Raw genomic sequence first — 27,491 nt, forward strand, 5'->3', positions numbered from 1 at the left:
GGCACTGAGTACCTGCTCAGTAACTGGGCACTGCCACGGCACTGAGTACCTGCTCAGTAACTGGGCACTGCCACGGCACTGAGTACCTGCTCAGTAACTGGACCCTGCCCCCTCTCCACACTCACTCACTATTCTCATATTCTTTGGCCCCTTAGTCTCCTGTTGAGGATATCTAATTTTATGATTTATACATTTTAGGATTGTAACTTTTAGCTTGGGATTTGACATTTTTAACGATAAAACACCTGGTTTAGGATGCTGCTAAACAATCTTAAAGGGCGCGATCTACCGGCCGCATTGCACTCAGGCGAGAGCACAATGTGGCCGGGAGATCCAGGGGTGGCCTCCCACGGGCTTCTCAGCAGTCTTTGTGCCTCGTGGGATATACTCAAGTCCCACGAGGCGTCAAAATCAGAAACCCGCCCAAAAGGGACGTGACCAAACGGCACACACCTAAGTAAGTTTAAAACTTACCCGGGCTCTTCCGGCCTCTCGGGATCGGCCAGCCTCCACAGCGCGGCTGCAGGCCGGGCTTTGTTCAGTTCTGGTCCACACAAATGTGGACGAGGCAGAACTGTGGGGGCGGGGTCTCTCTCCTGGTCCATTGCAGGTCCTTGGGTGGTCAGGGATAGGGCAGGGTGGCTCCCTGGAACGGGGGCACCTTGGCATTGTCACCTTGGAGAGGGGGCACATGATGCCCACTGGTGTACTCCAGGGCTCCCATGACCTTTGGGCACCACGGGGGCTAGGGTGCATCGCCACAATCCGAATGATATTTTGGTTTGATTACTTAAGTTTCCTTTGAGGTTTTGACTTTTTGTTACAATGACCCACCAAGGGCTGACCTGCTCTTTATTTTTTTAAATTTTATTGATCATTTGCTTTTTAAAAAATAATATAAAGACATTCAATTGGAACACTGGGCTAGCAGTTAGAAGGAGGGATCTGTAACTCTGCATCCTGGGAATAAACCCACGACCAAATAAAAGATTTGTGTCATGTTTTGTACTTCATCTTGTGGCTTGGATCCATTTAACATTGTAGCAGAGGATAGTTGCTCAAACATGAAGTTTGGAATTGAGAAAAACATTTTTCGACAGAAGAGTTTATGTGGAGCTACTTTTCAGAAGAGTGGCTGAAATTAAGTGTGAAATGTCAGGGTATGAATTCCCACGGATGTTGTCTGAATTTCCCTAGAATCCCTACAGTGCAAAAGGAGGCCATTCAGCCCATCAAGTCTGCAACCACCCTCTGAAAGAGTACTCTACCGAGACCCGCTCCCCTGCCCTATCCCCATAACCCAATACATTTATCATGGCCAATCCATCTAACCTGCATGCCTGAACCTGATGATCAATGGAAAATTAAATAGCTATGTTTACCAAAGAAAAAGCAAGCAATGACCTTGGCACTGTTGTTTCCTAACAAAAGCAGGATCCGGTGATGGGATTCTTGGAACTGGAGGCTCATCAGTTGGACAGTGAGGAAGGTTTGGATATTCTGATAAAATTTATATGAAAGATGATCTATTAAATGCATTCGAGGCGTGTTCAGACTTTGATAAATTTGGAAAGGCAAACAATTAGTCCACTGAGGAGTATATCATGGAAATTAAAAGACTGGGGCGGCATGGTGGAACAGTAGCACTGCTGCCTCATAGCGCCAGGGACCCAGGTTCAATTCCGGCCTTGGGTGCCTGTCTGTGGGGAGTCTGCACGTTGTCACTGTGTCTGCGTGGGTTTCTTCCCGGTGCTCTGGTTTCCTCCCACAGTTCAAAGATGCGCAAGTTAGGTGGGGCTACAAAGATAGGGCGAGGGAGTGTGCCGAGGTAGGGTGCTCTTTAAGAGGGTTGGTGCAGACTTGATGGGCTGAACAACCTCCTTGTTCCCTGTAGGAATTTGATATACAAGATTGTGGAAATTCTACCTGGAAATTCCTGGTTCAGTGCTTGCTTTCAAATTGCTGTGTTGTGCACAACGGAGAGGCTCCTAATTCTACCTGGTGTTAGATTGTCAAAATGCCACAAACATTGAATCCCCCAACTTTTGTGACACTCCGGAATGTTCCATTTGTGCCATGTAGGTCAGTGGAAATGACTTCTTTCCCAAGAATTTCTTTGCAATCACATGTGTCTGAGGCTTTAATAACTTCCTGGTTCCCTAGCATTGAATTTGGGGAGTACCCGAATGATGCGCTGGGGAATCCTCTCGGATGTTCCCACATAAGGGATTACCCAGAACTGCTAACTTCCTCTGGATCATTGCTCTGGGCTGGGAAGCATCCAACAGAAGTGATTTAAATTTCTAACTTTGGATAGTTCTGCCAGCTTTACCCTGATAGTTACTCCAAAATAGTTGAAAGGAAAAAAATCCCTTCTAACTCCAGAGTAACTATTTAAACATCCAGACCCAGCCGCGCATAGGAAACTGCACACACACAACCTCCCAGGGGACCCTCCACGCCTATCCCCCCTGCGATCCATCACTGCCTCCCCCACAACGACCCAAAACCCCCAGCCCCTAGTCTGACCCAAACCTCCCACCCAGTCGGTGCAACCCAACCCGATCCCCGGCCCCCATTCCGGTCTGAACACCTGCTTCCCCCGTCCTGACTCAACCCCCACACTGCTCCTACCCCCCACTCCGGTACAACCTCCACTCCTGGTCTGTCCTAAACCCCACCCCCTTGAACTGACACCCTCCATTCCTGCCCCCCCCCCCGTTAAAATCCGAACCCCCCCCTCCCTCGCAGTCCAATTCCCTGTACCCCTCTTCCCGGTCCAACCCCCCCCCCCACCCCCCCACTTCCTGCTTTGACACCCCTCTTGGCCTGACCTCCACCCCCCCGCCCCATCCCCCTCCAGTCCGACTGTCCTCCCTTTGGGTCTGGTCCCCCGAGCCCACCCAACCTACTTACCTTTGAAACTACCTTCTCCATGCTGATGCAGTCGGCGGCACGCTTCGCTGCTCCGGTCTCACCCAGCCTGAGTGAGGAAGGTTGGGCTAAACAGAGGCTTTGGAATATCAATGTGGGTAAGTCCTTCGAGAGTGGCGTTTGTACAAATTGACACTCTGAAGAAGTTATGTGCTAATATTCAGCATTGGCTGAATAGTACTGTCACAAGAAGCTTGATACAAGGGGAACATTCATCCCCTCCTCCAGCACGTTGCCCGTCTACTTGGCGATGTTGTGGGGGATGCAGCAAGCCACCACGATGTGGGGGTCTCTCCTAGCGCTATATTGGAGGGCCCCTCCAGTGCGGTCCAGGCACCTGAACCGCATCTTCTGGATGCCGATGCACCGCCCTGGTCGCGGCATGGGCGTTGTTGTAGCGGGTCTCTGCAGTCGGTCTGTGGCTTCCGGATAGGCATAATCAGCCACGGCTGCAGCGGATAATCCCTGTCACCCAAGAACCAACCCAAGTGCACCTCGAAGGTGTTGGGAACCGTCAAATGTGCCAGGATGATGGCTTTACCGTTGGTTGCACCTCTGGGAACATGTCCTACCTCCTCTCCCTCCCTCAGCAGCCACAGCCTGTTTCCCGGTTTTAAATACCATAAGTGAACTTCGCCATTGGTAATTGCTCCTGGTGGAGACGGAGCATCGCAGGGGACCCAGAGAATACAGGGCAGGCTGGCAAATGATATGCCAACAGTGTTTACTGTACAATTTGCATGCCCATGCCACCATAGAACACATTTACCCTGCTGTCAAGGCACCAGAGCATGGCATTCTGTTGGGTGCCTGGCACCGGCCTCGATTTCCGACTGAGACGCGATCTCCGCCCAGTTGGGTTTCGTGATTCCGGCGTCGCTGGATGGAGAATCCCACCCTTGGTGCCTATTCTGAAGTGTCATGTTGGGGACAACCAGCCTGATGGATAAGTGTGGGAAAAGGTATTTCCTGATGGAACATCTAAGGCTAAAGCGAGACAAGTGGCTCGGGTGTCGAAGAGAAACTTGATGATCAAGATGTCAGAGTGGACTCCGACAAGGCATAAAAAAGTGCTCTTGAAGATTTTTATAGCTCTCTTGGCCACATATTTGTGGCAATGTACATCAATCGATACAAAAGCCATGATTTCCTATGGGGAGTGTTATAGAGTGTAAGTATTATGCATCATCTGATATAAATCCATTGCTGATGTCATCACTACGTGCTGTGATGTCATTAGTTGTTGTTGTAGTTAGCTGTGTAGTTTTGTATTTAACTGCAGTTAGCTCTAATTAATTTCAGTCCTGATAGATATTTCAATGTTTAACCAGCTTCTCCCGTTTTTGAGTCCATACAATATTTTAAACTTTGTTATTCTGATATATCAAAGAAGATTAACTTTCACAATGCCTTTTGACTACCTTTTTGTGGTCAAATTGCCACATCTTTTTGGCAACGAGAATAAATAAAAATTGAGTTTCAGTACTTTCAACACCAAGTTTTGCTAAGTTTACCAATGGAAGACAAGTTAGCAGCAGTATGGTTACCTTTGGCGAGTTTGTGGAAGAGAATGAGAATGGGACTGAATAATTGGAAAGGTTAGAACACTTTTTCTTGGCAAATGAGATTACAGATGAGGTAAGAAAGTGTGTGGGGTGAGGATTTGCAAGCTAGTAGGACATTTTTTTTTCATAGATCTAGAATTTATTGACAACTTTATATTAACAAATAGATATAGTTCCAAAAAGAATCTCTTGCACACTCCCCGGAGTCTCCCTGTAAATATAGACACACACCCCGGGGACCCCCCTGTAAATACTGACACACTCCCGGGGGTCTCCCCTGTAAATACTGACACACTCCCCGGGGACTCCCCTGTAAATACTGACACACTCCCCGGGGTATCCCTGTAAATATAGACACACACCCCGGGGACCCCCCTGTAAATACTGACACACTCCCCAGGGTCTCCACTGTAAATACCGACACACTCCCCGGGGACTCCCTGTAAATACTGACACACTCCCCGGGGTCTCCCTGTAAATACTGACACACTCCCCGGGGTCTCCCCTGTAAATACTAACACACTCCCCGGGGTCTCCCTGTAAATACTGACACACTCCCCGGGGTCTCCCCTGTAAATACTAACACACTCCCCGGGGTCTCCCTGTAAATACTAACACACTCCCCGGGGACCCCCCTGTAAATACTGACACACTCCCCGGGGTCTCCCCTGTAAATATTAACACACTACCCGGGGTCTCCCTGTAAATACTAACACACTCCCCGGGGACCCCCCTGTAAATACTGACACACTCCCCGCGGTCTCCCCTGCAAATACTGACACACTCCCCGGGGACTCCCCTGTAAATACTGACACACTCCCCGGGGTCTCCCTGTAAATATAGACAGACTCCCCGGGGACCCCCTGTAAATACTGACACACTCCCCGGGGTCTCCCTTGTAAATACTGACACACTCCCCGGGGACTCCCCTGTAAATACTGACACACTCTCCGGGGACTCCTTGTAAATACTGATACACTCCCCCGAGGTCTCCCCTGTAAATACTGACACACTCCCCGGGGTCTCCCCTGTAAATACTGACACACTCCCCGGGGACTCCCTGTAAATACTGACACACTCCCCCGAGGTCTCCCCTGTAAATACTGACACACTCACCGGGGACCACCTGTAAATACTGACACACTCTCCCAGGGACTCCCCTGTAAATACTGACACGCTCCTCGGGGACTCCCTGTAAATACTGACACACTCCCCGGGGCCTCCCTGTAAATACTGACACACTCACCGGAGACCACCTGTAAATCTAATGAAAAATGTAATCACACCACGGAAACTGGGGGCATTTCATTTGTGGATTTAGTTACACTCGTTCAGAATCACCACAATCCTAAACCCTCAGTAATTGTCCGATGTTTCAAATTCCATAGTCTGCTTCGGAAGATGGGCCAGTCTGTAGCTAACGTTGTTGCTGGCTTGCACTAGTTCTTTGAACATTGGGGAAGTTTTGAAAGACATGCTTTGGGACAGACTAGTTTGTGGCATCAACACGGACAGCATTCAGCAGCGTTTGCTGGGAGAAGCCACACGTACTTTTAGGAAGTCTCTAGTAATTTCGCAGGACATAGAATTGGCTGCCAATAATGCAAAGGATATTCCGAAGGCCAATGGCGGCAGGAAGGTGTGTGCACTACACCAAGTAAAGAAATCTCAGTTTTTTTTTAATAATCTATATTGTCACAAGTAGGCTTACATTAACACTGCAATGAAGTTACTGTGAAAATCCCCTAGTCGCCACATTCTGGCGCCTGTTTGGGTACACGGAGGGTGAATTCAGAATGTCCAATTCACCTATGTTACACAAACAGGCGCCGGAATGTGGCGACTAGGGGCTTTTCACAGTAACTTCATTGCAGTGTTAATGTAAGCCTACTTGTGGGAGGAAACTGGAGGACCCGGAGGAAACCCACGCAGACACGGGGAGAATGTGGAGACTCCGCACAAGCAGTGACCCAAGCGGGAATCGAACCTGGGACCCTGGTGCTGTGAAGCAACAATGCTAACCACTGTGCTACCATGCTGGCTGAACAGCTGGTTCGTGATGCAGAATGAGGCCAACAGCGCGGGTTTAATTCCAGTACTGACTGAAGTTATTTATGAAGGCCTTTGTTGACCTTGCTCCATGCCTGAGGTGTTGTGATTCTCAGGTTAAATCACTACCAGTCAGCTCTCCCCCTCAAAGAGGAAAGCAATTTTTGGTAATCTGGGACTATGATGAATTTACTGCTAAAGCTGTAATTAAAGAGTTGGAAAAGGTGAGGTAATCATTCATTCCAACCACTTACTTGTTTACACATAAAAGACTAACGGGATATTGATATGGTGGCCAGAGATTCCCTGGAGTGTATATAATTTATGAGGGAGTGCTGTTTAGTCCTAGCTAAGCAGGCCATGGGACTTAGTGGCATACAGAAGATGTAATTTATGGGAGGATCCATGTCTGTTGTAGTTTTGCAGTTTGTTATAGGGTTTTAAGTTGAACAGCAGTTTTGCCAAATGCTGTTAGGTTGAGCAGAAGTGCACTGGATCTGGTCTTCAAAACTCTCTCCAAAAGTCTCTGTACAGCTAAGCAAATAACATGTTTTGTTAACTTTAGTTATAAGTGGCATTTGAACTGTTTTGGATTGCTTAATTGGAATTTGCGGCAAGGTAGATAGTACATTCAAGTTATTTCCTTTTGTTTAAGAACTATTTAACTGATAATTGTAAAGCTGTTACGTTGATATTAATGTGGTTAATTTTGTCTTTAAATTAAAGTTTGTTTTAACATAAAAGATAACTATTGGTCAGGGTCATCACCCCTGGGGTGAAGTATCCTTTCCTCACAGTTTTACAAATAGAAAATTTATTTGGGGTTCTCATCTGGCATCCTAACAAAAGTTGGGATCTGATTTGGTATCCTAGCAAAATCTATTGCTGACGTCATCAGGAAGTCCTGTGACGTCATTAGTTGTTGTTGCTACCTTTGAATATTCGTATTTAACTGCCGTTAGTTCTAATTCTTTTCAGTTACTGTTATTTTGAAGTTTGCCTAGCTGCTCCCGTTTATGAGTCCATATTGTATTTTAAACTTCATTATTTTTATATATTATAGAAGATTCACAATGTGTTTCGACTACCTTTCGGTGGTCAAGTTACCACAGGGAGGTTCTGCGGAATTTGAGTAATGTATTATAGATAAGATAAAATAGGGACTTAACATTGGAAATTGGGCTTTGGGGGCCTTTAAATACATAGTTAGACATTAAGCAGAATAGATCAGGTGTAATCTTGAATCAGCATTCATACCAAGAAAGTTTTAACCGTATCCCAATAAATTGGACCAGGTCCTCACAAAAAGATGACCTTGCATCCAAAGAAGCAACAGAGCAATTAAGAAGTTTGATTGGACAGTTGAACCATGAATTCTGACAACACCCAATGTGAGTTATGACTTCCTGGAACTTGATGGAACACATTAAAGGTAAGAAGGTTTTGAGGGAAAATAAAACATTAAAGAAATTTGGAGAAATACAAGTTTCCAGTCTTGGTGACCTGAAAGACCTGAGGAAGGAGCTGCGCTCCGAAAGCCAGTGATTCAAAACAAACCTGTTGGACTTTAACTGTGTTGTAAGACTTCTTATTGAAAAATATGACGAGTTCTTTTTCGTGATACCTCCCATGCAATTTTTACAGATGGGTTTTCAAGAACAACTGTGTCTATAGATTCTTGCCTTGGCCCGGGAAGTCAAGAAAATAAAAATGGTGGTTTAAGTACCCCAGCTGCAGAAACACTGACGCTAGTAGAAGTGCTAGAGTTGGTATTGAACTTATCAAACATTCTGGGCGCAAACATTCGAACGTTCTTCTTTGGGGATCTATCCGGCTCACTACGCCTCACGAGATCTAACACGATCTCGCGAGACATCGCGATATGAATCCCACCCACTGAGGGCGGGATCATATTTGGAAAATCTGCATATTACAGTGAGACAGCTAGTCTCACACTAAAATGCAACTCACCTGATCTACCGAAGCCCTGGGATCTAACCCCTTCGCCTCAGAGGCCTCAGGTGAGTGCCTTTCAGTACTGGTCCCCACAAACAGGAATCAGACAAAATGGCACTCCCAAGGGATTCCTGGAGGCCCCCAGGCGGTTGCCCTCTGGCAGGGTGGCACTCTGGCACAGCTGGTACCATCGGGCACCTTGGCACTGCCAACCTGGCAAGACACCAGGCTTGCAGTGCCACCAGGGTGCCAGGTGGAAACTGCCAAGGTGCCCAGGTTGCACTGCCAGCTGGAAGGGGTACTGCCTGGATGCCAGGCTGGCAGTGCCAAGGTGCCAGGCTGGCTTTTCTCCCACATCTGGGATCAGGACCATGGCGGGCCCTGCCCATGTGATTTGGGGTGCGTGGGGCCCGAGGAGCCCCTTATCGGTGAGTTGGGGCTTTGGGGGGGTCTGTCGTTCTGATCTCCTCCTGCACTGTGAAGTTCTGGCGAGCAGAGCTCCTCAGTGAAGGAAACGCAACAAGTGAGGCCGCAGCGGGACGTTCCCTGCTGAGGCCCCGGAATGAAACAAAGTCCTGTTAGACAGCGTGGTGGTTCTTGGCGCTACAGGTGCCAGGAAACACCCGGCTAAACACGCTTGACACGGGACTCTGTTGCAATTCGTTTCGATCGGGCCCTCTAAGAAACCCGACAAAAGGGCCATTCTGAGAAAGATTTCCCGGTTTGCCCAGTGAATAACTGTTCTTGATGGCAGGAGTTTCTTTCAACATAGAGTGTCACTGCAAAAGTATTGAGGACTGACCTTGCTATTATGAAGAAAATTCTGAAGAGAAAAGAGATCTCTAAAATAAAATGGTAGACACCACTAAGCAGGAATCTTTCTACCTATGGGAAAGGTTAATTTGCTGCAAGAGAGACAAAGCACTTGCAGTTATATTGCTTCATGGATTTAATTTGTAAGCAAGCACCTTGTGTTTGAGTTAAGAGCTTTACCTCTTGAAAATGACCACCAACTGACCAATGTATTGGCACCATGCTGTTTGTGGACTCTGTATTGGTCTGGAATTAATGGGCAAATTTGCAAAGGCATGGGTAAAATAAACTGAATTATGTTGTTCTTCAACATACATTCGTCGTTAAGAAGTGGGTTACAGAACCTGAGACAGGAATTTTACCTAGGTCCCTGTGACTCGGACTCAGACTTTGGAGTCACAAACGCAGACATACAAACGCAGACATACAAACACAGACATACAATCACTGACACTCTTTGAGAGGAAACTAGAGGCATCACACTCAGCACTTCATTTTGATAGTATAATTTTCTCCAATGTAAAGGTTCTGGGGAGCTGTCAAGATCTCATAGTCTGACCTCCTTCTTTTGGGCATCGAATCAGGAATTCCCTTCAAACACTCTATTTTATCATGGATTCTACTCACCCAATTAATCTCCTTCCACAGCCCATGCACACTCTACTCTTCCGTGTGCTCTACTCAGCCATTTCTTTACTGCGCCAGATTTTGGTTTGTAACACAATTTAGAAACATATTCATAATTTTTGCTTCACACAGTGCGCTTCAAAAATGTTTCCACCACCCTGAGTTTATGTGGTGGAGGAAATGGTGGGGCAGGGTGCGCGTAATGACTGTTCTCTTAAAACTTTGCAAGTGTACCACTCAACAGAAGCAGGTCTGCTCAACACAGCGCCAACACACAAAGCACCACGAGAAATAAAATGGCGTTTGTTGTCAGGTTTTAAGAGAACAACTTACCCGTTTTCCTTCTGCGTACAGAGGCTTGGAAAGAAAAGAATCGGAGCGTTAGGATGGAATGGAAGAATGAGTGGCAATGTCTACAAGACTGATTCTAGAGGAAAGGGTTAGCAATCCATAAAAAAATACACAGAACATTCAAGTTAAGGAGACAAACACATTCCGGACAAAGAACTGTGCCAATAATGCATGACAAGGAACACCAGGAGAACATGGCAGTCCTACTTCATAGTGCAATATCTTTCTGTTTATTAATGTCATACCGATGAACTTAAACACTGAAAGATTTATTGGTGTACCACAGAGGTAAGAGCATGGTAAAAACAAAATCAGCTCCTCATGTTAAGAGTTTGTACACGCCCCATGCTTTATGGATGAGATAAATGTCAGGAAATGAAAAACAAAACTTTGCGATATCTTGCATAAAATTAAGTTTGTGCTGATCAGACTATAACACTCACATTTGTGGGAAAGATAGAAGACCTGTTGCATTTGCTGTGACATCAGCCTAGTTCTGTACACGAGTGTTAGGCACACAGGGTCTGCTATCCTCGAATACATTCACAGGGTATGCATTTTCAGCAATATGCAAGGCAGTCCCTATTACAGTGTACAGAAGCTGCTATTCATTATTAGATATACAGGGGCAGCTATTCCCTATAATATAAACTGTTCTACTATTCTCTGCAACATACAAAGAGTCTGCTGGCCTATTTAATAAAGGAGCTGCTACTCTCTATGTTATATACCAGTGCTGCCATTCTCTATGTTCTCTCTGATATACACAGGGACTACCATTCATTATAACGTATTCCATTAACTATAATATGTGTAGGGCACTCTAATCTCCAAAATATGTACGTGGGCAGCTATGCTCTAAGTTCACACAGAGGTTTATATTCTGCATAATTTCCTCAGGGTATGTTATTCTGCACACAGGATGCAGGATCAGTAGTTCGCGATAATATGTAAAGAGGTTATAATTCTCCCAAATATACACAATGATTGCTATTCTCCGCAATACAAACCATGTCTACTATTCCTTCTCATACATACAGCAGCTGCTATTCAGCATACCATAAACAGGGGCTGTTCTTACCATAATGTACTCAGAATTTTCTATCTTCTATATGTACACCAGCGCTGCTACTATCTACAATATGGAGAATCCTGGCCAGGGGCTTTTATTCTCTAAAATATGCTCAGTGTTTGCTTTTACCTATACTGTACAGGAGCTTCTATCCCGTAGAATATATATATACAAGGGCTCCCATTCTCAACAATATACAAGACTCTGCTACTCACTATAATGTACTCAGGAGCTGTTATTCTCTCTAAAATCCCATAACTACCTTTCCCCAATCACATGAGCTTTGCAGTTATGGTGGCCTGTTACGATTCACTCAGGGAGTCCAGGTTGCTGTGGCAACATGCACTTATGCATGCACATTGTAGTCTGGAGCGATGGATACTGATGGTAGAGGCTCCAATGTACTGTCCGTCACAGGAATCTCTCCTGCTCTACCTTTGGCCTGTGTTGGAAGCATTTACAGGTTCACATTATGTGCGGACTTTCCTTGGTCACCAAGTCCTCAGGTAAGGCTTGAACCCGAAGCTTCTGGTTCAGAGGCAAGGATGCTACCCAATGCACCACAATATCTATGGCTTGTGTATACAGGTAGAAATGATTCGCTATCCTTGAGATCCCAACTCTCTTTTATCTTGGAAGTCAATTAACAGTTTAAAGCACAATGGTCTGCAACCCAACGTTTTCAACACCTTTCCGGACATTGGAGACTCACAGTCTTTCCACAATTAGCACACAGGGTGCTGCCATTGTCTTCAAGTGTGAACGCCTTGCATCCTCCTCTCGCTAAAACAAACTGTGCTCTCTTTAATCTCAAATAATCAAGCCACCCAGATTTTCTGTCAGGCAGACTTTAGAACAGATCACATGAATCCCATCATTTTACCTTAAATTAAAGACATAATAAACTTATAAATCTCATAATTGTAACATCATAGGCTACAATTTTCCATCCTATACACAGATAGTCCTCTAGAACACATACAGGGGCTGCTATTCTCTGTAACAGTGTTTTTCAAACTTTTTTCTCGGGACCCACTTTTCCCAACAGGCCGACCTTCGGGAACCATGCCAGCCGACTTTCGCTACCCTCACCGGCCGACTTTCACCACACACGTGGCCGAGAAATACGGGGAACTAGAGAATCCTGTCCATTGTACACAGGGGCTGGTACTTATTAAAACACAGGGGTTGTTATTCTCTATAATTGGGGACATGCTGTTTGCTACAATATATTCCGAGGCTGCCATTCTTTATAACTGTCACCAGAGCAGTTATTCACCATAGTATACATGGGGACTGTTGCTGTTTGACATCCCATACCCGGGGCTGCTGTTTCTCAAATTATACACTTGCTTTGCTGTTTCCTGTAACATACACAATGCTTGCTATTCCCTATGATATACACTGGCTACTATTCTCTATAATTTGAACAGGATCTGCTATTCCTTCTCATATACATCTGAGCTGCTATTCTTTATTATACACAGGAGCTGCTATTTTCAGTAATATCCGCAATCTTTTCTATTTTCTATAATGTAATATAAAGGGACTGTTATGACATACAATATACTCAAGAGTGCTATCCTCTCTGATATACAGGCACTGCCATGGTCTCTAATACATGCAAGAGCCGCTATTCAGTCTGCAATAAACACAGGACTCGTATAATATACACAGGGGCTGTTATTCTCTACACTGTATACAGGGGCTGCTATTTTCTATAATACAAATAATGGCTGCTGTTCCCTAGGACAAGCAGGAGCTGCTGTTTTGATTAAAATATACCAAGGCTGCTAGTCCTTAAATATAGGGTGGTACTATCCTCAATGTACAAAAAGGGGTTGTCATTCCCTCTAACTTACACACAGGGTCTGCTGTTCCCTTAAATATAAACAGGGTTTGTTACTCTCTAAATGGGGGCTGGTTTAGCTCAGTTGGCTGGCCAGTGATGTAGAGCGAGGTCAAAGAGTGTGGGTTCAATCCCCATACCGGCTGAAGTTATTCATGAAGGCCCTGCCTTCTCAACCTTACCCCTCACCCAAGGTGTGGTAATCCACAGGTCACATCACCACAAGACAGCTATCCCCCTTCAAAGGGAAAAGCAGCCTAGGGTAATCTGGGACTGTGGTGACTTTACTTACTCTAAAATAGATACAGGAGCTGCTCTCCCCTATAATACGCACAGGCTTTGCTTTTCTCTACAATATATATGAGCTGCCATTCTCTACAATACGTGTAACAGTTGCTATTCTCTAAAATATACATTGGATGCTATTCTCTGTAATAGTAACTGAGGGCGAGATCCTCCGTTGCCCGACATCGATATCGTAATCGGCGATCAGGCAGAGGAGAATCCCTTTTGATGCTGAAAGTGGGGGCGGTGCCTGTTTTCGGATACACCGCCCCTTCCAAAACGGCATCATCGGAGAGTACGACTTTACGCCGTTGGGAAGGCCTCAGTATGTCACCTGAAGGCTCTCTCCCGATGCTCCGCCCCCGATGGGCCGGCTTTCCAATGCCATGAGGCACATGTGCTCCGAGTTTTCGGCAACCTCGCTTGGCAGCTGCAGACTGTGCCCAGCGCCGCCACAGTTGGCTGGGGGTGGGGGGGGGGCAGCTGTTCTGCTGGCCGGGGGGGGGGGGGGCGGAGGCTGGCGGTACTGGTGGGGGGTGGTCCGGGGGGCGGCGAGGGGGGGTTACAGGTGGGCACTCTCTAGCAGGCCAGGTCTGTGTGGAGTCTGCGGCAATGGACCTGGCAATTCTCCGGCCGTTTATGTCTGGATCACTGGGAGTGTTACGTGGCACGGCTATTAGCCCCCCACCGGGCGGAGCATCAGTGCGGGGGCGGCGGCAACATTTTCATCGTAAAACTAGACACTTCCTCCAGACATAGCCTCAAAATCAGAGAATCCAGCTGATGCACGATCAATGACCACTGAAACGAGGTTGTAGTACAACTGAAGGCTTTAATAAGCTAGATGTTTCCCCCAGCAGCTCAGGTACAGAATGAGGGCTGCTGGGACGGCACGGGTTCTTATACCCCGCCTATCAGGGCGGAGCTATTATGCACTCTAGCCAAAGGCAAGCATATAGGTTCTACCAATGGTACTTCAGCCTCTCAGGTACCATAATACCTATAATACCACATTCACCCCCTGTTAACAAAAGTCCGGCGGGGGTGGTGGCCAGCAACTACAAAACATAACATGGTATAATTAGTTATGGAGGTACCGTAATACCCCCGTACAGTGTTTAGTAACTATTTACAAGTCTGGTAGCTATGTACATTCAGTGTTTTATATTTACAGATTACAGTTAAAATGAAGCAATCAGTCGATCGGGGGCCCTGGACGTCCTCTGTGATCGTCGGAGCCTCGGTGGTGACACTGGTGGAGGCTCGGGCATCTGTGACTCCGGGAGCGTGGCTTCGATCTCCATGGCAGCTTCTTCACCCCTAGACGGCGCTGGTGGGGAAAACGGCTGACCTGGGAAGGGAGCGCCTGCGGGGGACGTCGGTGGGTGGGGGGGCCTAGACAGGGGCAGCGGAAGGACCGATCCTCCTGTAAGGTGCTGCGGTGGAGGGGAGGGTACGACTGGTGACTGGAATGTATGTGGAGTTCCGGCGGGCGCCAGGTCCCGTAGGGAGACCGTATCTTGTCGGCCATCAGGGTATGCCACGTAGGCGTACTGGGGGTTAGCATGGAGCAGGTGGACCCTCTCGACCAATGGGTCCGACTTATGCGCCCGCACGTGTTTTCGGAGCAGGATGGGTCCGGGTGCTGCCAGCCAGGTCGGGAGCGAGGTCTCAAAGGAGGACTTCCTGGGGAAGACAAGGAGACGTTCGTGAGGTGTCTGATTGGTGGTTGTGCAAAGTAGTGACCGGGTGGAGTGGAGGGCATCGGGGAGGACTTCTTGTCAGCAGGAGACTGGGAGGTTCCTGGACTGTAGGGCCAGTAGGACGGTCTTCCAGAACGTTCCGTTCTCCCTCTCGACCTGTCTGTTACCCCAGGGGTTGTAACTGGTCGGCCTGCTCGAGGCGATGCCCTTGCTGAGCAGGAATTGACGCAGTTCGTCGCTCATAAAGGAGGACCCCCTATGGCTGTGTATGTAAGCGGGGAACCCGAACAGTGCAAAGATGCTATGGAGGGCCTTGATGACGGTGGAGGCGGTCATGTCGGGGCAGGGGATGGCGAATGGGAACCGGGAGTACTCGTCAATCACGTTCAGAAAGTACGTGTTGCGGTCGGTGGAGGGGAGGGGGCCTTTGAAGTCCATGCTGAGGCGTTCAAAGGGATGGGAAGCCTTTATCAGGTGCGCTCTCTCTGGCCGGTAGAAGTGCGGTTTGCACTCCGCGCAGATTTGGATGTCCCTGGTGGCTGTCCTGACCTCCTCGATGGAGTGGGGCAGGTTGCGGGTCTTGACGAAATGGAAAAAGCGAGTGACCCCCGGGTGGCAGAGGTCCTCGTGGAGGGCTCGGAGGCGGTCCACTTGTGCGGTGGCACATGTGCCGCGGCGCGGGACAGGGTGTCAAGAGGCTCATTTAGCTTCCTGGGACGATACAAGATCTCGTAGTTGTAGGTGGAGAGTTTGATCCTCCACCTCAAGATCTTGTCGTTTTTAATCTTGCCCCGCTGTGCATTATTGAACATGAAAGCCACTGACCGTTGGTCCATGAGGAGAGTGAATCTCTTGCCGGCCAGGTAATGCCTCCAATGTCGCACAGCTTCTACTATGGCCTGGGCCTCCTTTTCGACTGAGGAGTGGCGGATTTCAGAAGCATGGAGGGTACGGGAGAAGAAGGCCACGGGTCTGCGCGCTTGGTTGAAGGTGGCCGTCAGAGCTACGTCAGACGCGTCGCTCTCGACCTGGAAGGGGAGGGACTCGTCGATGGCGTGTATCGTGGCCTTTGCAATGTCTGCTTTGATGCGGCTGAAGGCCTGGCGGGCCTCTATCGACAGGGGAAAAACTGTGGTTTGGATCAGGGGACGGGCCTTGTCTGCGTAGTTGGGGACCCACTGGGCGTAGTAGCCTAAAAAACCCGAGGCATGCGTTCAGGGTCGGGGCCTATAACTCCATTTCGCACTACGTAGCCGAGAATGGCGAGACGGTCGGTGCTAAAAACGCATTTATCCTTATTGTACATTAGGTTAAGAATCTTTGCGGTCTGGAGGAATTTTCTGAGGTTGGTGTCGTGGTCCTGCTGGTTATGGCCGCAGATGGTGACATTATCGAGATACGGTAATGTTGCCCGCAAACCGTACCGGTCAACCATTCGGTTCATCTCGCGTTAGAAGACCGAGACTCCGTTAGTGACACCAAAGGTAACCCTTAAGATGTGATAGAGCCGCCCGTCTGCCTTGAAGGCAGTGTATTTGCGGTCACTAGTGCAGATGGGGAGCTGGTGGTAGACGGACTTGAGATCCACCGTGGAGAAGACCTTATAATGCGTGATCCTGTTAACCAGGTCAGATATGCGAGGGAGGGGGTACGCGTCCAGCTGCGTAAACCTGTTGATGGTCTGACTGTAGTCGATGACCATCCTATGCTTCTCCCCGGTCTTTACCACCACTACTTGAGCTCTCCAGGGGCTGTTACTGGCTTCAATGACCCCTTCCCTCAGTAGCCTTTGGACCTCTGACCTAATAAAGATCTGGTCCTGGGCACTGTAGCGTCTGCTCCTGGTGGCGATGGGTTTGCAATCCGGGGTGAGGTTCGCAAACAGGGAAGACGGGTCGACCTTAAGGGTCGCGAGGCCGCAGACAGTAAGGGGGGGTATAGGGCCGCCGAATTGGAAGGTCAGACTTTGAAGGTTACACTGGAATTCTAAACCCAGGAGTACAGCCGCGCAGAGGTGGGGAAGGACGTAGAGACAGAAGTTTTTGAACTCCCTTCCCTTGACTGTGAGGTTTGCTACACAGAACCCCTTTATCTCCACAGAGTGGGAACCGGGGGCCAGTGAGATTTTTTGATTAACAGGGTGGATGAGGAGGGAACAGCGCCTTACCGTGTCGGGGTGTATGAAGCTCTCCGTGCTCCCAGAGTCAATTAGGCAGGACGTCTCTTAGGGATAACCCTGGGAATTACAGGCCAGTTAGTCTTACTTCAGTGGTCGGCAAAGTAATGGAAAGGGTACTGAAGGATAGGATTTCTGAGCATCTGGAAAGACACTGCTTGATTAGGGATAGTCAGCACGGATTTGTGAGGGGTAGGTCTTGCCTTCCAAGTCTTATTGAATTCTTTGAGGAGGTGACCAAGCATGTGGATGAAGGTAAAGCAGTGGATGTAGTGTACATGGATTTTAGTAAGGCATTTGATAAGGTTCCCCATGGTAGGCTTATGCAGAAAGTAAGGAGGCATGGGATAGTGGGAAATTTGGCCAGTTGGATAACGAATTGGCTAACCGATAAAAGTCAGAGAGTGGTGGTGGATGGCAAATATTCAGCCTGGATCCCAGTTACCAGTGGCGTACCGCAGGGATCAGTTCTGGGTCCTCTGCTGTTTGTGATTTTCATTAATGACTTGGATGAGGGAGTTGAAGGGTGGGTCAGTAAATTTGCAGACAATACGAAGATTGGTGGAGTTGTGGATAGTAAGGAGGGCTGTTGTCGGCTGCAAAGAGACATAGATAGGATGCAGAGCTGGGCTGAGAAGTGGCAGATGGAGTTTAACCCTGAAAAGTGTGAGGTTGTCCATTTTGGAAGGACAAATATGAATGCGGAATACAGGGTTAACGGTAGAGTTCTTGGCAATGTGGAGGAGCAGAGAGTTCTTGGGGTCTATGTTCATACATCTTTGAAAGTTGCCACTCAAGTGGATAGAGCTGTGAAGAAGGCCTATGGTGTGCTCGCGTTCATTAACAGAGGGATTGAATTTAAGAGCCGTGAGGTGATGATGCAGCTGTACAAAACTTTGGTAAGGCCACATTCGGAGTACTGTGTACAGTTCTGGTCGCCTCATTTTAGGAAGGATGTGGAAGCTTTGGAAAAGGTGCAAAGAAGATTTACCAGGATGTTGCCTGGAATGGAGAGTAGGTCTTACGAGGAAAGGTTGAGGGTGCTAGGCCTTTTCTCATTAGAACGGAGAAGGATGAGGGGCGACTTGATAGAGGTTTATAAGATGATCAGGGGAATAGATAGAGTAGACAGTCAGAGACTTTTTCCCCGGGTGGAACAAACCATTACAAGGGGACATAAATTTAAGGTGAAAGGTGGAAGATATAAGAGGGATATCAGAGGTAGGTTCTTTACCCAGAGAGTAGTGGGGGCATGGAATGCACTGCCTGTGGAAGTAGTTGAGTCGGAAACATTAGGGACCTTCAAGCAGCTGTTGGATAGGTACATGGATTACGGTAAAATGATATAGTGTAGATTTATTTGTTCTTAAGGGCAGCACGGTAGCATTGTGGATAGCACAATTGCTTCACAGCTCCAGGGTCCCAGGTTCGATTCGGGCTTGGGTCACTGTCTGTGCGGAGTCTGCACGTCCTCCCCGTGTCTGCGTGGGTTTCCTCCGGGTGCTCCGGTTTCCTCCCACAGTCCAAAGATGTGCCGGTTAGGTGAATTGGCCAATGATAAATTGCCCTTAATGTCCAAAATTGCCCTTGGTGTTGGGTGGAGGTGTTGAGTTTGGGTAGGGTGCTCTTTCCAAGAGCCGGTGCAGACTCAAAGGGCCGAATGGCCTCCTTCTGCACTGTAAATTCAATGATAATCTCTGATTAATCAAGGACAAAGGTTCGGCACAACATCGTGGGCCGAAGGGCCTGTTCTGTGCTGTATTTTCTATGTTTCTATGTATGTTCTATGTCTCGTGGCCGTTGATGAAAACAATCGTCGTTGCGGTTGAGAGTGTTCGAGGTCAACATTGATCCAGATTCACCAAGGCCAATTGCAGTAGTTGAGAATTCTGTTCAGGCAGTGTGTGGTTGGCCGAGCTGGGGTCCTGGGGGCCCATCCAAGATGGCGTCTCCCATTGGTCGCACATGGCCAGGGGTGCACAAAATGGCGGCGCCCGTCCCTCAAGCGTGGCGTCCGTGGAACAAGATGGCGGCGCCCAGGGTCTGCACGTGGCCCTGGGATATGGGGGTGGCGGTGACCACTGGCCACACGGGGCCCATGGAGACGTTTGTGGTGGCAGTCCAGAGTCGCCGCTGGAGACCGCGGCCACCACTCGGGTGTGACATACCCCCACGAAATGGCCCTTTTTGCCGCATCCCCTGCAGGTGGATGCGCGGGCCGGGCAGCGCTGGCCGGGGTGCTTGGCCTGCCCGCAAAAGTAGCAGCAGGACCCCTCGGGGTTAGCAGGCCGCCTGCAGGGGAACGGGGGAAGTCTCTGGGTCGGCTGCTGCGGGGTCCCAGGGGGCTGCCGCGCGGTTGGGAACGTAGGCGCGGGCGTTCCTGGAGGCCACGTCTAGGGAGCCTGCAAGGGCCTGGGCCTCCCTAAGACCCAGGATGTCTTTCTCTAACAGGCGCTGGCGGATTTGAGATGAAAGCTTACCTGCCACAAAAGCGTCCCGGGCTAAGAGTTCCGTGTGCTCGCTCTCCGAAACTTGCGGGCAGCCGCAGCTTCTTCCCAGCACCAGGAGTGCACGGTAGAATTCCTCCAACGATTCCCCAGGGGTTTGCCGTTTTGTTGCAAGCAGGTGCCGGGCGAAGACCTGGTTTACCGGGCGAATATAGTGTCCTTTTAGCAGCTCGATTGCTGCATCGAAGTCTTCCGGTTCCTCGATGAGGCTGTAGATCTCCGGGCTGACCCTTGAGTGCAGGACGTGCAGTTTTTGCTCTCCCGTGGGTGCATTTTCTGCCGTCTCGAGGTCCCCTTTAAAACACGCCAGCCAGTGCTTAAAGATCGCCGCTGAGTTCGCTGCGTGGGGGCTAAGTTGCAGACACTCCGGCTTGATTCGAAGCTACATCCTTTCTTCTTAAAATCTAGCTTATTAAATTGATGCACGATCAATGCCCACTAAAACAAAGTTGTAGTACAACTGAAGGCTTTAATAAGCGAGGTGTTTCCCTCAGCAGCTCAGGTACAGAATGAGGGCTGGTGGGACGGCACGGGTTCTTATACCCCACCTATCAGGGCGGAGCTATTATGCACTCTAGCCAATGGCAAGCATATAGGTTCTACCAATGGTACTTCAGCCTCTCAGGTACCGTAATACCTATAATACCACACCAGCCCATAAGCTGCCAGTTTTTACAATATCCAGAGGGGCTACTGTTCTCTAAAGTATACACAGGGTCTTCTATTTTCCACAATGCATGCTGGGCTGCTATTCTGTATATTATAGATTTGGCCACCAATATTCGCGAATAAACATAAGCCCGGTTATTTTATAACAGAGAGAGTAGCTGTGAAGGCTTTCTCATGTCTGAAATCATCATATTGTCTGCGTTCATAGCCCAGGAAGTAACAAGCAACAGGAGCCTGGGACCATCAGAATGGGAGTTGTGAAGGGATAGTAGTCTCTTTCCCGCCAGATCTTTTTTTCAAATGTCAAACTAATTTTGACCCTGACTGAATCAAAGCTATAAAAAGGATTGAGGCAGCAGGCTGTTTTCAGTGAGCTGTGGCCAGGAGAAGGAGCAAGGAAATTCAATTTTTCTCTAGCACTTCAACCCTGTGAATGCCTCTGAAACACTTGTTTGCGTTGCAGTTCTGTGACTGAGGCCACCTACACTCTAATTCAACATCCTGATATATACATCATCATGTCCCTCGTGTGGGGGTATGAAACCAATGAACAGGCTCCTATTCAATGTGTCTCATTTACATGATTTATTCAGGAGTGGGGTGTTTGACTAATACCTCATTCCGCTCAATGCCTGCTGCTATACGCTGAAAATAACACAATTGAATCATTTGTCTCCCTGCTAGTCAACAACCCTGCCAACATGAGTCAAAGTTAGTTTGATCATTTCTTTAAAGCATCAGTTGTTGTAATGAGAGAATTACTAAGTACGTCCTTGTTGATACTCAGCCTCTGGCTTTGACGTCCTTTAAGCAATTTTTTTCTACTATCCTGCAATTCACCCCCTTCCAATTTTCCGACATGGCCCTTGGCAGCAAGTACTGGTGAGCTACTCGACAATGGAGGACGTCACACACCAAACCGCACACTGTACTTGCACTTTGCCTCACAGGGGTCGCGAGTGACGATGAAGAGTAGGGCAGCTGGCCAGATTCTTTCCTATCTTAGTGCAGGGGTTACTGGCATCAGTGAGAGTACAGTCAGAGAGTGGAAACTACAAGCGTTGGGCCCTCGTTGTACTTACTGCTTCTACTAGGGTGATGATTGGCCGAGAGCAGTTTCTTTCCTTTCTGTATCATCCACCCATTCCAACCAACCTCCCACACTTGTCCTCATTTCTCTGGTGGTTCAGGGGGTTACAATCTCCTGAAGACCAACAGTCTTCGACAGGTCACCCAAAAGTCAGAACTAGATATTGAATATCAGATGCCTATTTCACTCTGGTTGGCATCACGCCTGAGCCAGGGAAAGTCACTGGATAGCAGGCATGGGGTAGGAACCCTGATTCATTGTGCCTGAGGCTGTGTGGGTTTGTATTTTTTTGGGTTGGATACGATCAGCATAAACATGTTTTTGGGTGATGTTGCTGAGGGGCAGTGGTGAGAAATAGGAGCAGGTTCAAAGATGGATCCATGGAAAACATGAGAGGAGTAGAAAGAGAAGCCACTGCACCATGTAAAATTGTTTTGCTTTTCTATTTTTCTTACCAAAGTGGATAACTTTGCATATCTTCACATTATATGCCATCTGCCATGCTATTTCCAGACCACTTAATCTGTCTGAATTGTTTTGCATCCTTATTGCATCCTCCACGCAGTTTACTTTCTCATCTAACTTTGTATTAGCAGCAAATGTGGATACAAGACTCAATTCCCTCATCCAAATCATCAGTATAAATTGTAAATAGCTGAGGCCGCAATACTAATGTGGCACTCTGCTAATAACAATGTGTCAGCCTGCAAATTGCCCGTATATTCCTACTCTCTAATTTCTGCCCTTAACACTCCCCCATCTATGTAAAAATATGAACCCCAATTCCACGAGCCCTAATTCTGTGCAATGATATCTTGCAAATGCAAATACACTGGTTCCCCCTTATCTACCCTGTTAGTTACTACCTCTAAGAATTCTAAGATCTGTCAAACATGATTTCCCCTTCATAAATCTCATATTAACTCCGCTCAATCATATCGGCATTTTCTAAGTGCCCTGTTATCAAATCTCTGATAATAGCTTCTAGCATTTTCCATGTTACTGATTAGAAAGACTTCAATGGGGTTGTTTGAGGGTATTAGTGGGACAGGATTTGATGGTACTATTAGGGTACTAGTTGTGCAGGCATTGATGGGAGAGTTAGGGACGAGAGGGAAGGACTTTTGATTGTACAGGCATTGATGGGAGAGTTAGGGACTAGGCTCAAGAGGAAAGGACTTTGATGGAAGGGTTAAGGTGCTGGAATGAAGGGCTTTGATGTTAGCATACTAAAAGAATGAACTTTCGTGGGTGTTTAGCACATCCTTTTCTATAGTTGGACATATGTTCTCTTTGGTATTGGAACTGACATTGAAACGCACAAGTCACGTGGTATTGTACGAATTGAATTGTTTCCACTTTTCTGGATGGATAAGTACAGAAGCTGCTACCTTGGCATTGGAAACAGTAAAGTATGAGGCAGGAGTAATCATTCCGTTTCATCTGGTGAGTTCCCCAGGCAAGCGATCCTTCCATCGTTACCTGGTCTGGCCTCCACCCGATTCCAGGCTCATTCTGGCTGAATCCTGATACTTTTTGACTTACAGGCCAATCAGCTGTAAAAAAAACACCTTACAATTCATGGCAGGCCATAACCGCAAGAACCGGGGCTCACAGGGGAGGCCCATAAACATGACCTCAAGGGGCATTAAATGAGGGCCATGTCAGTCAAGTCCAAATCCTGACTTCAGATAAAGGTACAGGACGTGGTGCCTGGACACACACACACAAGGCAGGCACACTGTGCCAGATGGCAGTGAATTGTTCCCCTTTTGACCTCCCGTGCACCTTGAATGTACTGGAGATGACACTATACAGACATGGGCCATTGAAGAGAGCATGCAGTGAACAACCAGTTGACTGATTCATCAATGACACAGTATTAAGGGATGAGAGTTGTCTTACCTAGCTCCTCGAGTTCAGCAGTCATGGATTTGGAGCGGAGAGTCAGTGTGGTACTTGGCGCTCTTTTCGGGGGCGGCGGGGCTGTAATAAAAAGAGACGAGAGGTTGGACTTTCTGCTCAGGACCTTCCTCGCACCCCCGAGGTGCAGGTGCCATTTTTTCTCCACTGCCTGAATCTCGTCGTAATCATGACAGGAGTCACCGCACTGCTGGAGGATCTTGTTCAAACTACGCGTGGAAGAAAACTTCTTCATGCTATCCCCTGCGGAGGGAGTTCGGGCCTAGTGGGCTCTGGGGCGTGAAGACCACCGCATAAATACTCCACTGGGTGCTGCCTGCCTGCTTCCTAAAAGAGTCCTAAATCATCCTCCAGGATGTGGCAGTGCCAGTCTGGCCTCTCAGCGAGACAGCAGTCAAATTATCTTGAGCCACCCCTTCCTTCACCTCACACACAAAATAATATATATATTTTTGTTCTTCTTTTGACGTTTCTCCCCCCTTAAGCCATCCAGTTGAGGAGCGTAAAGGAATTCTGTCCGTTGTCACAGTTTCAGGTGTACCGAGATTTTCCAAGGCTTGCATACGAACAGTACAGCATTGAAATGTTCAACAGGGAGTACCATGGAAACAAGGCCAGCAGGCAACCCCTTCCTCCTCCACCTCCTCCCACTTTCCCTCCTTGTACAGTCGTGCTTCAGACACCCTTGTGACAAGTAACCAAGTGTGAATTGCAAGTCCTCCGGTCAGGGTAGGGCCATGTCCATTTGCAAATAAGTTCTATTTTTTTTTCATATATACATCTATATATAAAAAGGCAACTGGCTTTTGAGCGAGGTGGCAAAGATTAACACCGCAGGAGTGTGAGATGTGGAGCTGGCCTGCGTTAGGATTCAGGTTGCTGCTTGGGGGGGGGGGGGGGGGGGCACACAACATCCCTGGAAGCTGGATTTGAGAACGACGCCGTCAGCACCCAGGAGGAAATAAACACGAACCGATTCCAGCTCTGAATATTAAATAGTATGTGAACTGCTCTTTTTCAAACAGTCACCGCAGCTTGTCAGCAGCGTTCCTTCTGCGAGGTGAGTAGGCAGGCTGATAGAGCTTCAAATGTGGCACTCCAGGCTTGACGCTGCCAAATGCATGGGCAGCTTTTTAGCCACCCTGACCCTCGCCCTTCCTCGCTCTCCCTCTCTCTCCGGCTGCTCCTCCTCCTCCTCACTCTCGGGTGTTCTCGCCCACCTCCTTGTTTACTGTTTGTTCCCTTTCTTTCCTCTTCCTTATTCCCCACCGCCCCCCCCCCCTCACCTTCCTCCACCCTTCAGTCTCTGTGACATCATGTTAGCTCCTTTAATTTCAGTGCAACCGTATCTCAGTGAAATGTGAAACCGAGATTAGGCGCAAGGTTAAACCTCGTTAAAATTTAACCCAGCTCCCAGCGAATAAACATTGCTGCCGAGTTAGAAATTTAGAACTGAGGGATCATAGAGATACCACGGTGCTGTAAGTATAGTTTGTTTACATACACGCACACATCTACATACGTGTGTGCATATATGTATATATACACATGCACATATATAGATACACAGATGTATACATGTTTACAGAAATAGACATATGCAGATATACACATACACAAAGAACAATACAGCACAGGAACAGGCCCTTCGGCCCTCCAAGCCTGTACCGGTCATGATGCCAACCGTTGCCAAAACCCTCAGCACTTCCTTATGCAGTATCCCTTTATACCCATCCTATCCCTGTGTTTGTCAAGAAGCCTTTTGTATGATGTCTGCTTCCACAACCTCCCCTGGCAACGCTTTCATACATACGCACATACACACACATATATATACAAAATGAATATATATTGAAGTTAACTCATGCATTTCTTTATACTGCATGTGTGAGATCACAGCTGTGTGATTTTAACTCAGAAATTTCCAGTTGAGCATGTGTCAACAGCTATCAGTTTGGTTTATTTGGCAGCATTCTTCCTTCTGAGTCAGAAACTTAGAGGTTCAAAACCTCCTTCCGGACCTGACCACAATTACGACCAATGCTCCAGTGCAGTATTAAGGTCTGCTCTCTGCTGTATTATTTATGGAAAGTGTTTTCCATCAGATAAGGCAATACATTTGGGATTGTGTCTGCTGGATGGGGACGTGTGCAGGGATTTTAATGCTGAACCTGCCCTGGTAGTGTTTGATGGTGCATTACTCCGGGATCACAAAACCATAGAATCCCTACAGTGCAGTAGGAGGCCATTCAGCCCATTACATCTGCACGAATCTCCAAAAGAGCACCCGAATTAGGCCCAATCCCCTGCCCTATCCCTGTAACCCAGCAACCCCACCTAACCTTTGGACACTAAGGGGCAAATTTGACATGGCCAATCCACCTAACCTGCACATCTTTGGACTGTGGGAAGAAACCGGAGCACCCAGAGGAAACCCACGCAGATATGGGGGGAAAGTGCAAACTCCACACAGACACCAGAGATCAGAATCGAACCCGGGTCCCTGGAATTGTGGGACAGCAGTGCTAACCACTGTGCCACCATGCCACCCTAAACTGTATTTAACTGTCTTTAAGCTGTATTTATGTGCCGTCTTTAAATTGTATTTAACCCATGCTGTACCTGTACTGAGAGTGTCTGATGGGACAATGTAGAGTGAGTTTTGCGCTTCAGGCAACTCATGCTGTCTTGACTCTAGGTGCCTGAAACTCTGTGTTAGATTTTACTACATTTGCAAGTGAGGACATCATCTCATCAGTCTCATCCATTCAGTGCAATGCCCCATCATGTCATAGGGAGTATTCCTTTCCATTCAGTGCAAAGAGCTCAAGTGGAAAGGGTGTTACCAGAATCCTGGACTGTTTGCCATCAATAAATCATCGTCATCTAAATGTATAGGATGTGGGGAAATATCATTTTATCTATTTGGTAAGTGTAACAATGCACTTTCAGAGACTTGATAGTGAAAAACAAAGGATGTATTTACGAGGATCTATAGAGCAGCAGCATGTGTGAGAGATCATCAATTGAAAATAGTCACTCAGGGAATGAAGCGGGAGCTCAGGAGAAATCTCTTCATTCAGATTGGATCTGAATCCAGGGTTGGCAGGAAAAAAGTTGGAAGTATTTATTTTTGGCCCAGCTCATCACGTATAGCATCCATTGCAACCACAGAACTTTACAGCATTGAATGAGGCCCTTGATCTATTATATTTGTGCTGGCTCTTGGCTAAAACAATCCAAAATGAATGCCCCTGCCCTGCAGCCATGTGTCTCTCTGATGTGAGGGATATTTGTCCAATTTTCCCAAACGAACTCTGCCTTAACCACAGTCTGGAAAACCCTTTTATACTCAAACTACTCTGTCTACCTTGAAAGAAAACAAGAAAGTTGCATGACACCTTTTCAGCCTAAGGACACTTTATAACCAATGAACTACTTCTGAAGTACAGTTGTAATGCAGCCAATTTGTGAACAGCAAGCTCTGACAAACGACAATGAGATAAACTGCCGGGTTGTCTGCCTTTTAAAAAATATATTTTTAGTAAGAACATTTTTAATTATAACAAAGTAAAACCACAACGTACAATACATACAGCTCCAAACTTAATTTTTTAAAAATAATACCCAATTCATTTTTTCCAATTAAGGGGCAATTTAACGTGACCAATCCACCTACCCTGCACATCTTTGGGTTGTGGGGGCGAAACCCACGCAGACATGGGGAGAATGTGCAAACTCCACACGGACAGTGAGCCAGAGCCAGGATCGAACTTCGAACCTCGGCGCCGTGAGGCAGCAGTGCTAACCACACAACTCCAAACTTAACCACCCCCCCAACCCCACCCCTCAAAAAGGAAAGAAAACTTAACCAAAGCTCAACTGACGGCGACTAGCTCCTTGAAACAGGAAATGAATGATG

General features: G+C 47.6%; 1 protein-coding gene and 1 long non-coding RNA gene across 7 annotated transcripts in view; one reads left to right on the forward strand and one right to left on the reverse strand.

Annotated features, from left to right (window-relative positions):
* The window catches only part of LOC140387908 (SH3 and multiple ankyrin repeat domains protein 3-like), a 1,536,301-nt gene that overhangs the window by 85,172 nt on the left and 1,423,638 nt on the right, over window positions 1-27,491 (reverse strand). For 4 of the 5 annotated variants that reach the window (XM_072471213.1, XM_072471209.1, XM_072471210.1 and 1 more), the window contains exons 20-21: window positions 23,552-23,632; window positions 10,278-10,301 (exon numbers count right to left, since the gene is read on the reverse strand). In XM_072471213.1, the coding sequence (XP_072327314.1) occupies window positions 10,278-10,301; window positions 23,552-23,632 (105 nt within the window). The remainder of the gene's footprint in view (window positions 1-10,277; window positions 10,302-23,551; window positions 23,633-27,491) is intronic. The other variant, XM_072471211.1, reaches the window with a different exon arrangement.
* LOC140387910 (uncharacterized) overlaps window positions 24,130-27,491 on the forward strand; it is a 34,581-nt gene continuing 31,219 nt past the window's right edge. The window contains exon 1 of one of the 2 annotated variants that reach the window (XR_011934030.1): window positions 24,130-24,629. This is a non-coding gene — a long non-coding RNA (uncharacterized lncRNA). Of the gene's footprint in view, window positions 24,630-24,879; window positions 25,051-27,491 lie in introns of those variants that run through there. The other variant, XR_011934029.1, reaches the window with a different exon arrangement.

Source organism: Scyliorhinus torazame, chromosome 13, assembly GCF_047496885.1.
Source record: "Scyliorhinus torazame isolate Kashiwa2021f chromosome 13, sScyTor2.1, whole genome shotgun sequence".
NCBI lineage: Eukaryota > Metazoa > Chordata > Chondrichthyes > Carcharhiniformes > Scyliorhinidae > Scyliorhinus > Scyliorhinus torazame.